General features: G+C 53.5%; 1 protein-coding gene across 1 annotated transcript; it reads left to right on the top strand.

The window, feature by feature from the left end:
- Positions 1–1201: 1201 nt before the first annotated feature.
- Positions 1202–10426, top strand: LAT2 (linker for activation of T cells family, member 2). Its single transcript, XM_010154294.1, has 7 exons — positions 1202–1286; positions 5702–5740; positions 6318–6348; positions 6501–6556; positions 8357–8422; positions 9415–9483; positions 10338–10426. Exons 1-7 carry the CDS (start codon positions 1202–1204, stop codon positions 10424–10426), a joined length of 435 nt encoding a protein of 144 aa, XP_010152596.1.
- Positions 10427–11541: the final 1115 nt, after the last annotated feature.

The following is an 11541-nucleotide window of genomic DNA, read 5'->3' as shown; positions in this document are numbered from 1 at the left end:
CGCGAGCAACCGGCCGGGGCAGGAGGACGCCTGCTCAGCTCTGAGCGGCTCGGCTGCCACGAGGCCTTGGGGTTGCTCCCGTCTCAACGGGGTGTCGGTGTGGCGTGCAGTTTGGGCAGAGAAACGTTATTTATTCCATTTTATGCAAGTGGAGACAGAATGGGCTGAGCAGGACAGAATCAAGCTGCTGTTTTCTACCTTCTGTTATTGATATTTGCCTAATTGCTTTAATTATTTTAATTGTGTATGATTTTCAGATATATATTCCCCAGCCCATCCACAGTGGTTATACCAATACAATGCAGGCTTGAACTGTAACACGGGAGATTCAGGCTGGGTGGTAAAGCTTCCCACCAGGCAGAGCACAATGTACTGGCCCTTGGCAAGCTGAAGGCTCTCAATCCCTGGGGCCAAAGAAGTTTATTAGAAAGCAAAAATAAATTAAAATATTCTGTAAGTAAAGAAAATCTGGCCCCGGGGAATAGGAATGGGCTAAATGATCTGTCCCAGCCCCAGCAGGCTGTTTTCTGTGATATTGATAGGATGGTTTGTATTTTAAAGGAAGAAATTGAAGCCAAATCATGCTGATTATTACAGAATGTTAGCTGCTGTTTGTGGAAGAGCCTGTCATGGAAAGGAGGGGCAGAACTGGTGTCTGAGCCAGCTCAACACAGTGAAAGTGTGGGGAATTTAACTTTTAAAGCAATTGTGCGCTGCAGGGAAATAACTGGAGAGCCTTGTACAAAGGTCTTGGCAGCCCTGACGGTTTCAACGTGCCTGATTTTTACCCTTTCTTCTGAATATTAAAAAATAGTACCTGCTGCTGCTGCTTGGTGACAGCAGTGTGGGTAACGGGACTGGGAATGAGTAAATCCAAGTGGGTTTTTCCTCTTTGTGCTGATGTCCTCAGGGGAACCACGTGAGTCTCTTCTCTCTCCCTACGGTGAAACGGGGGTTCAGCGCCGGGGTGTGCTCAGGTCTTCCTGGCACTGAGAGTGTGTGTGCAGCCCTCGGACCGGAGCCTCCACCGCCCCGTGGTAATAGAACCTGAAAGTCTCTTCTGCATCCTCAGCAAACGCTTGGCTCTTTGGGGATGGGAGAGCACGTGGCATTTTGTGGGGTAAAAGCTTTCTGAGCGGCAGCCCCCGCAGCTGACGGGGTTCTCTTCACCACTGTGTTTCAGGCTGGATGTGGCTGGACCATGGCCCAGCTGGAGCTGCTGTGGGCAGCTGCGCTGATGCTGCTCGGGGCCGCCGTCAGCCTCTGCATCAAGTGCCAGCTCTCCGGTAAGTTCCTGCCTGCGTGCTTCGGGGTCCTGCCTGCAGCGCCGGGCAGGGGGGTCATGCTGGGCAGACCCTTGCCCCTTGGGATATCCCCTCTGGGGATCTGGGTTGGGTTCTGCTCAGCCCTGTGCCAGCTTGGGGAGCTTTGTCCTGGCAGGGATGCTCCCAGCAGCTTGAGCTGGGAAGAGTCTCAGCTGATGGCCAGAGAGCAGCTGGGGGGTGGGATGGACCCCCTTCCCTGGGGTGGGTGCAACACCATGGGCTGCAGACCCTTCTCCGTGGGCACCGTGGTGGGTGGATTTGGGACACCCTGCACCCTTCAGATGCAAAAATCTTACCTGTGCACGGGGGCAGAGGTGCAGGAGGAGGGCAGGCACGAACGGAGAGGCTGGGGATCCCGTCATGTATAGTGGGAAGAGAGCGGACTGAGCACCCACCCAAATGGGGATTCAAGCCCACCTCTGGGCACTGGGTGGGTTTTATTGGGAGAGGCTGCAGGTTGGGCTCCTGGGGGCAGGAATGGCTTGCTCGGTGGTGTCTGAGGCAAATACTGTGCTTTAGACGTGGTTTAAAAAATAATAAATGAGAACCCTCTTGCACGTGCTGCTCGCTGCCTCCGCTATCCTCTCATGCTCTCAGCTGCAGGAGTCTTGTGAATGTGTTTTATCGATCTTTTCAACCTTTAATTCCCAAATCACTCTTTTCTAAGAGCGTTTTTTTCCTTGGCTTCCAGCTACCAAGCAAGAGAAGCAGCCAAGTGAGCGGAGGAGCCAGTAAGTTGCCTTTCACGATTCCGTTTCTTCCCCAAACAGCTCACCTCGGGTGAGACCCTGGCCAGAGCCAGATCTGCTCCGTGCCCCACAGCCAAAATCTGGATTTAAAATTAAATAATCCCAGAATGGGGTGCACAGGGAAGTGTGCCCCAGCCCAGGGCGCTGCCAAATTAGTATTATACAAAGAATAATCCAAACTGAAACTGAAGCTCTGACCATGATGCCTGTGAGTCAATAACTAGTTGGGAAAAGGTCTGGGAGAATTGGAAGAGCAAGTCCTGTCCTGTCATGCCCCAAGATGAAGTTGAGAGGTTGGTGAGTTCATAAACAAGCCCCTGCCCTCGGCTGGTGTTGGTGGGACCCTGTGCCGGAGCAACCACCGACCCGCAGCATAAGCAATGACGGAAATGCATTGTACACACGCACGCCCCCTTATTTCCTTCAGCAACAGACAAACCACAGCTAAATGATATTTTAAAAAAAAATTGAAAGTTGCCTTGTAACCTTTGATATAGGAACAAACGTGGTGCAGAGGGGTCGGAGTGTTTGCTTCTGCCCTGCTCACCTGGAATCGGAGGAAAGGCTTTGGTGTGATCCCTCGGAGACCGATGGAAAAGCCATCACAGGCTTCATCCCCTGTGGGCTCGTACTGAATTGTCCCAGATTCTTGAAATTTGTCCCTGGGCTGTGTGGTTTGACTTCAGACGTGCGGTATCATGCGCTCTTAGCGATCTGTTTTGGGTTAGTTAGGGCTTTTTGCAAGCAAAGTGGTTTAATTCTGCCTGTTTGCAGACTCTGCAATGGGGTCCTTCGCCTGACACCTCATTTCCTCGCCAGCCCCGTGCTGTCAATAGCAGCTTGGGACCAGGGGTGACCCGGATGGGAGGGGAGGGGAAAAAGGGGACACTGTCAGGGCACCAAAGTCAGAGTTAGTAGGTGCCTGTATGCACCCACCATAGAAGAGCCATTGAATCCTCTCGTGCTCTGAAGCGCAGCTCTCCTGTTACCTGGAAAGTAAAGAAGCTACTGGGCACGTATGTGATTTTCATTGTTGATTACGTCTCTTATTTTTTCAGGCTGATGTTAAGGGATGTTGGCAGGAGCAGGGATGGCAGCGGAGGTGAAACAGTGGTGTTTGAAGCCATTTCATGGGTGTACACCCATTTTTTTGTGGGTGAAAATGCCCTGCTGACCTTAAGTGGTGCAGAAAGTGTCAGAGTAGGAATTGATTGAAATTATGTTTTTCTCATCCCTGGGTCCTTCCCTTAGCCGATGTTGGCTGCTCTGCCAGTGGTCCATAAACCCATCTTGACTTCAGAGGGTCAAAGAGGAGTCTGGGAAGCTGCTCCCAGCTCATGTGGGTCCTGGATGACACGAGCAATGAGCCTCGGTGTGTCACCAAGCCCAGCTTGGAGGCTGTGTTCTCTTCCCTCTGCTCACCAAACAGGGAGGATGCATCTACTTTCCTTGTCATAGAGCCCAAAATTCACCTGAGCTTGTACCTCTATTTTTTTGTCCAGGCTGGAAAGACAGCAGAGATTTGAGGTGATCCGATCCCGTTCCAGTGAGTATGAACATTGTACGGGGATTCTGGGTTGCAGGATTGGGCTCCCGTATGCACAGAACAGGGGGAAGGTAACAATCAATGGGTCACCTTGAAGACAGGTGGTGAAATTAGATTAGTCCAAGATTGTCACAGCCATCTTAGATACCTCTAGTGATGTGAATTCTGAGGTCCAGGAAAAATCTCCCTCCACGTTGAAAATAAATGACCAAAGCAACGTCGCAGAAAGGCAACGCCTTATGAACTCGGGCTTTTCAAACCACTGTGTTCGGCCTGTGAAAACAACAGTGTGGGTGAACCCGAATCGATAAGAGTGACTCATCTATCATCACCCCTTACTGCTTCCTGTGGCAAGCTGGGTTGGGCGCTGACCTTTTGATTTTTATCCTGAAACAGCTGCAGGCAGGCTCTGTACTAAATGCTAGTGTCTGCAGACGGGCTTTGTGGGGCCGCTCCTTCCCCCGGGACCTTGCTGGGTCTGAGCCCCACAAACCCCCCACGAGTCTTCGCTCCAGCCCAACCAAAGCTTATGACGTGCTGGTGCTGAGTGTGGGAAAGGCTCCCGAATCAAGTGAGCTTGGGGGAGAATGGGAAACAAAGCAGCGGTTGGGATTGCAGCTTCCTCGGGTGTGTGTGTGCTAGCTCTGAGGTCTGCACAGACACCAGCTTTTCCTCTACTTGTTTCCCATTTTGGCCACCATGAATGATTTGGAAGCTGTTGCGGGATGCGTTAGAAAAATGCTTGCCAGTGCCAGGGAATCCTCTCTGTGGATGCTCTGTGCTCGTTGAAGTATCTGCTGCTGCCGTAATCCTTAACAGCTCGTTTTGTTCTTGGTACTAGCTACAGCCCGACGGCTGGAACAAATTAAGGAACCTGAAAACTTACCGATAACAAGGTAGGTAAAACACCCAGCCCCAAACCAAGCTACAGAGCCAGGGCTGGATGAGCATCACCCTACATACACATGTGTTCAGGATTTAGGGGTGGGTTCTGGACCCTAGAGGTGGGGCTTGGGCTACACTTAATTTATGGATGGTCAGAGTGGCTTTAGTCTTTCCTTGGATTCTCTTCAGTCTGACTGTGACATACTGGCAACTGTTTAAATCACACCCAAGGAAATGAGCTGTGGCTGTCCATAACAGGTACATCATGAAACAGAAACGGCCACTCTTCACTCATGAGCGGTTTGACACGAGAAATCTCTTTCTCTCTGTCACCAAAACCCCCAAGAACCACATGGCTGCGATAACTCTGCTGCCAGATTCTGGCATAGCTATTCCCATCTTGGGATTTGACCCCAAACTCTTCATTTCCTATTGCTTGATCTGTTTCCTGTATAAAATCACAGGGAGGTTTCATGGATGGCCCCACTGGTTTAGTCATTGCTGTGGCTTGTAACCCCTGGTACGGTTTGCTCAGACCTGTCTACAGGGATTTTAGCTCCCCTTTCTCTTTCAGGAAAACCACCAGGGAGCTCGGTGCCTCTTGCCACTCTGGATACGGTGAGCATCTCCCCTGGGATGGGCACTGGGTCAATGCTCTCCCCATCCACGCAGCCACAGGGGAAGCACCTACCACAAAATTAATAAATGGGGATGTTGCAGATCTCAGCTCGTTTGTGTAGGTGCCATCTGGGAGCTCCCACCAGCTTTGGGAAGACAGAGCCTCCGAGGGGCTGGTCACCCACTGCTGGGGCTCGGGGCAAAGCACGGCGGGGACTATCCCGGAAACAAGCCATGCAATGATAAAATTCTCTCCTGTTATTAGCACCCACCCCTGGCGCTCGTGGCTGGCCTACGCAGCAACGCTTAATAAGAACTAGCCGGGGTCTGAGTTTAAAATCCAGTGCTCGTCCTGCAATGGCTGAGCAGTCCTGGTCAGAGCCACAGGCCAGGCTATTTAAAACATCACCCCTGACTGTCCCGACACGTCTGCCCTGGGGCGTCCCGTCTTGCAGCCATGTCCCCAGGCAAAGCGCTGAGCCGGGGCAGAGCTGCTGATGCCGAAACGCTCCACCATGGAACAGGTCCCATTGCTTGGCCCGAGCCAGAGCGTAACGTGCCCCTCTGCTTTTCCCCAGGGAGCAGGACTGAGTGCAGGTATCAGAATTTCCTGACAGGTAAGTGCTGCAGCCGCACGTCGGGGGGTGCGGGGAGGGAAGGCTGTGGGGCAATGCGAGGGTACCGGGGATGAGAGCCGGCAGGGAGCACGCAGGCAGCCATCCCACAGCTGGCAGAACTCTGGCTTGGATCATTTAGCCGATGCTTTATAAGACACACTGATCTGATTAACGATGAGAGCGGAGGGGGACGGGATGCTCGCGAGCCCCTCGCTCCCTTCCGGGGCAGCGTGAGCTGGCACTTGCCCTAAGAGGATTACTGGCGTATGGGGCCCTGCTCTCCTTTCCCAAACCGGGGAGGATATTCCCGGTCTCCCTGCCAGCTGGCAGGATCTGTCCATAAGAAGTGGTGAGCCCTGGTTTTCTCAGGGTCTGGGGTGGATCAGGGACACCTCCCCCAGCTCCAGCCTCCCGGCTCTGGTTGTGGATGGGCTCCAGAGCCATGCCAGGGCTTTTCTGGCTGCTGGGGGTGTCTGCTATCGCTGTGCTTGGGGAGTTTCTCCGGCTGTGTTTTGGGACAGCGATCTGAGTTCATGTGAAGGTCTGGTGTGCTGACAGCAAACCTTTGTGCTTGCAGAGGACTGCCTGCGAGGGGACCCTGCCTACGTGTAAGTAGCCGGCCGCTGCCCAGCAGCGCGGGCGAGCGGAGCCATACTGGTCCTAGCGCGGCCGCGCGCTCCTGGCTCTCTTGTAGCTCAGGCAGCGCAGCCCGTGGGCTGCTCCGGGCAGGAGGAGCTAATGACAGGTCTCCTTCTCACAGGGAGCCCCTGTCTCTGGATTACTACAACTGTGCCCAGTTCTTCACACCACCCAACGGTAAGATCTCCATGCGAGCGAGATGGGTTTCTTCTCCAGCCACCAGCCCGGCTGGCCCGTGGCTCCAGGGAGGTTTTTATCACCTCGGTCTGTGCATTACCGCTGCATGTTCTGACCCAGTGTCAGCTCATTAAGAGCTGCAGTGGCGCTGTGGGGCATTGAGGGATGCCCAAGCCCCAGTCAGTCCATCCATTCATTATAAACAGGAGAGCCCAAACGCATCCGTGGCTCTGATTGCACAAGACACACTGTTCTCACCCTGTTTCGTCCCTGGGCAGCAGCAAATCATCCATCCCTGGAGGAACTTTTGGTGTAACGAGGCCGTTTTCCTGTTCCTAGCTCGGTCTGGTCTGGGTGGTGGATGCTGCAGCCCTTCAGGGTACTGCCGGACACGCGGGAAAGGGCATGTCCTTGTCCAGAAGCTTTTTGACAAAGGGCTGCCATCAAACGCTTCGTGTGCTTGTCTAGTGAATGAGGGTGGAATGAAAACACCGCTCCATTCAAACACATCCTTTCAGGGCAAATATTCCAGCAGTGAGATGTTTTCAGGCCCCTGGGTGCTCAGCATTTTTCTGTGCTCAGACAGCAACCTTTTTTTTTATCTAAAATGAATTTCAAAACATGAATCCTATTTTTTATTTAGAGAGACTGGAAGGAGAAAAAAATATAAAAAAAAAAAAGAAATAATACTTCGTTTCCCAAAAAATTTTAACATTAAAAACAAGAAGGGAGGAAGAGAACCCTGAATGTATTACCATGAATGTTTTTGTATGCCTTTGTAGTTTTATTACTTTTTCGGTGGCTGAGTACTACCCAGAGGTAGTGTCAGTGTGTAGCTACTGCGGAGCTGCTCTGGGTGGCTCGCTTGGCTAATGCCTTCCCCTCCTGCCCGGCGTGGTTTTAGGCAGTGGAGCCCTCACCAGTGCAGGAACTGCCTGTCCTGGCTGAGCTCAGTCGGCTCACTGAGCCCCGTGCTTCTCCCCTTCAGCTTTGGGGAAGCGCGGTCGGTTGTGGGGTGGGCAGCAGCAGTGCTTACCCTGCCTGCAAACCTTTCCAGCTCAGGTACCATGAGCACACCAATGGACGGGTGTCACTGGTGGTGTCAGCACCCCTGGATGCAGGTTTTGAGGTTAGCAATATAGGGACTCACGTGGTTCAGCTGCTCTCGGCCCATCCAGAGAGCTGAAATAACCAGCAACAGAACAAAGAGCTTGGGGTTTTCAATTCTTTGAAGCAGGTTTCGGTTCTAGATGCTATTAGGTTTTACATGCTTGGAGTGGGGCTCAGTTACTTCCCAGCAACTGAGAATAAGCCCAAGAAGACACCACAGTCACAAGCTTAACACCTGCCAGGAAGGGAAGCCCCCTCCTGAGTGCTAACCTGGGCTGGGAGCCTGGGGATTCACTCCCCCCGGGGCCAGCCCTCCCCCTCTTCACCTTAGGCGCTGCTGTAGGGCTGTGATTATGCTGATTGCTTTTTATTCCTAACCGTGAGCAAAGCCACGGGGCCTCGGGACCAGCTTTGGCTGCTCGTCCACGGGTGGTGCGGTGGCCGGAGAGCCTCGGCTGGCATGGCACAGCATCGGTGATGGCGCTCCCATGGGGCAGCGATCACCCGGGTTGGCTGCGCCGGGGATGCCCTGTCCCTGGGTCGGTGCTGGCTGTCACAAAGACTAACGATTTTTTAGCCAACGTGCATTTTGTGGTGGGGAACAGCCCTCTCCTGCAAGTGCTGAGGGATCTTCCCAGGTCACCTACGCTCCCTTAAGCCCTTTGACCCCCCCTTTCTTCTCTCCACCAGAGAAAGAGGAGGATTCCAATTCCTATCAAAACGTCATCATTGGAGTGCCTCACGGCTCTGAACTGGGTAGGTGTGCTGCTGTCGTGGTTCGTGTGTGGTACAAAGGTATCTGGCAGCGCAGAGAGGGACGGTGACCTGCTCAGCCGAGGGAAAACCCCCTCGTTGGCAGGCTCGGCTCTTCCTATCAGCTCCGTGCTGGTGGAGCTGGGGTGCAGGGGCTGCTGCAGGCGCAGAGCGGACCTGGAGCGTTTCCCCTTTCTGCAGGGAAATGCACCTGGTGATGACTTACTGGTCCAGAGCTGATCCCTTCGATTAGGAGATCTCTGCAACAATTCAGGAGCTCTGGGGTCTGCATTGCTTCCCTAGGTCTTCCTCTGCTGTTACAGCCAAGATAGATTGTGGTTCTAGCCCCCAGCTCAGGTTTCTCACCATGTCCAGCCCACAATGGCTGCAGCCACTGAACTGGAGGATGGTGTTGGGCCACAGTGTCTGCTTAAGGGCTTCCAGCTTCTGTCCTGGGATGTTGCATTCAAAATAGGAAGTCAGTTTCATAGAATCACAGACTGGTTTGGGTTGGAAGGGACCTTAAAGCCCATCTAGTTCCAACCCCCCTGCCATGGGCAGGGACACCTTCCACTAGACCAGGTTGCTCCAAGCCTCATCCAGCCTGGCCTTGGACACTTCCAGGGATGGGGCATCCACAGCTTCTCTGGGCAACCTGTTCCACTGAACAGGTTAATTTGGTTTCCTTCTGCAAATTAACACATTTTCTACACTGCTAAAGCCTGCCCTGCTCCTGACTGGCTTTGTATGGAGTGGTTAGAGGAGGCAGGAGCAGCGGGGACCATGATCCACATCCATGCCCTCGGATATACAGGTCAGGGCTGGAAAAGCGATGAGTCGCCATCAGCCGACTTGCAGCAAGACAGCAGCCACCCGGCTGGAAACTCAACCATGTGCACGGGGCAGTCGGGGTGCAGCGGTAGGAGGGGGTTTTCATAAAGGTCCATTTTTAGTCCACTTGCTGTTCAGCATCATCCTCTCCAAACTCTTCTTAGTCACCGATGACACTACCGACTATGAGAACAGCGCGGCGATACACAGATGGAAAGTCCAGCAAGTGGAAGGTATGTTCTCAGCACTTGTTTACTATTTAGGGATGGGGCTCACGGGCAGGGTGCCTCTCATGCTAGCCCAGCACTGACCACGCTCAAGGCAATGCAGCCATCGCCCCATCTTCAGTTCTTGTTTCCCCAGTTGTCCACGGGAAACACCTAAGGCAATGTACAAATTGCTATACACACGTGTAACTGAAAGCTGCTGGGACAGGACGTGGTGTTTCTTGTACCGCTATGCTGTCCCCAAACCCGGACCACGGGATGCTGCAGAAGAATGTCACCCTTCATGTCTTATATCCTCTTATGTTTTGAAGTGCCCTGGTGCAAGCTCAGCCTCGTAATCCCCTCCGGCAGAGAAATGTGCAGCACGCACATCCAGTGGGTCAGCTCGCCCCGCTTCTGCAGCAATCGGGGTGCACATTTCTTACGCTAACCTTTACACAGCCGTTTAATCTAACGTGTGGCTTCCTGTGAAGCGTAAAGGGTAGTCTGGCCTGGGAGATAGTGGTGAAAGTATACATATATATATATTTAAGAGCTTTCTGTCTCCGGTGGGGATCTGCCTAAGCAAACTGATTCTTGTTATCCTGTTTGCGCACTTCAGATTAAATCTAAGGCTGTCCCTTTTGCCTCCGGAACGCTGTCCACGCTGGCTGCTTGCAGAGTGTTTGCAAACTTGCTGTGAGCCTTCTGAAGCCCCTTCAAGGAGACCTTGACACTGTCACCTGAGCTTTCCCAGCCCGGGCGCAAGAGCATGTGGGCACCGAGGGCTGAGCGCCGGTGGGACACGCGGCGTGTCTCTGCTGGGTGCGTGGTTCTACATCAGCCCGCTCACTGATCCGTGCTCCCACCCTCTCTCACAGCCCTGCAGGCAGAAAGCCCAGATGATGAGCCAGACTACGTCAACACGACCCCTGCGTCAGGCCCTGCCCCGCTGTCAAAGCAAAGGTAAAAAAAGAGCGAGTGGATGATTGTTTTTTCAGGGGTGGGAGGATCGTAGGAGAGCTTAGCTGGAGCTTCGCCCATGGCTGACGGGGCCGGCCGGTGCCCAGCAGCCCACAGAGGCTGTGCAGGGAGCAGGGGCAGCCTTGGCATGTCTCTGGCCGATGCCAAGATAACGCCAGCCGTGGAGACTGATTTGTCAAAGCCCGTGTCCCTGCCCCAGTGCCACCCTCCTCCAACAGGAACTTAAAACCACTTCAGAGCAGCTTCAGGCAGCGCTGCTATGTGCTGCAGACAGGAACCCCCAAAACCCCTCTGGGCTGTGCAGCTCGGAGGCTGAGCAGTGTAAGGGATTCCCTGGGCTCCGCTGAGCCCTGCTCCGCTACAACCACGTGTCCTGCCCCCGTATCAGCAGCATCCTGATGCTGATGATAAAGAACGACTCAAGGCAGTTAAAGTAAAAAGCCCCTGTGGAGAGCTGCAGGGAGACGGCATGGCACTGGATGAGAGGGTGGCACAGTGCAGTAAATGGGTGGCAGTGCATGGAAGAAAAGCAGCCCTAGATGCAGCAACAGGTTCTGCGTTAGCTGTTACAGCCCAAAAAGGCTCTCGGAGGCCTTGTAGAGCCTCTTCTCAGCAGACGAGTACATGTGGATCACTGGGAGAGAGGAAAATAAACTACTGCTGTGATAATGTATAGATCTGTGATGTCTCTACATGCTGGTCACCCTGCTCCAGGCTGGACTAGGACTGCAGCCAGGAGAGGGACTGGGACCAGTATCGCTCTCCTCCTTGAGACTTTACCCTCTGAGCACCTGCAAAGACCCAGCAGGATTGTCCTTATGGCACATGCTGGCAGCTCCAGTTACAGCGGTTTATATTCCCCAAATTGTGGGTGCCAGCAGTAGGCAGACACCCAAAATCAGATCTTCCCAAAGCCGTGCAAACTATTCAAGAGTTGTCCCCGCCTTGCAAAGCCCAGCTGTCCTATTCTCCACATTACAGCACTTGCCCATCCCACCCGTGTTCGTTCTGACAGACTGTGCCGGAGGGGAAGCTGCACCAAAGCAGGTTGTGCTATTTGGTCAAGGATTCAGTGTGTGTCACCCCTGGCACGCAAGTCAC

The sequence above is a fragment of the Eurypyga helias genome, unplaced genomic scaffold (genome assembly GCF_000690775.1).
Source record: "Eurypyga helias isolate BGI_N326 unplaced genomic scaffold, ASM69077v1 scaffold3846, whole genome shotgun sequence".
Lineage (NCBI taxonomy): Eukaryota > Metazoa > Chordata > Aves > Eurypygiformes > Eurypygidae > Eurypyga > Eurypyga helias.
Note: the sequence above shows the minus strand (reverse complement) of the source record. Positions and strands in the feature narration are given on the sequence as shown.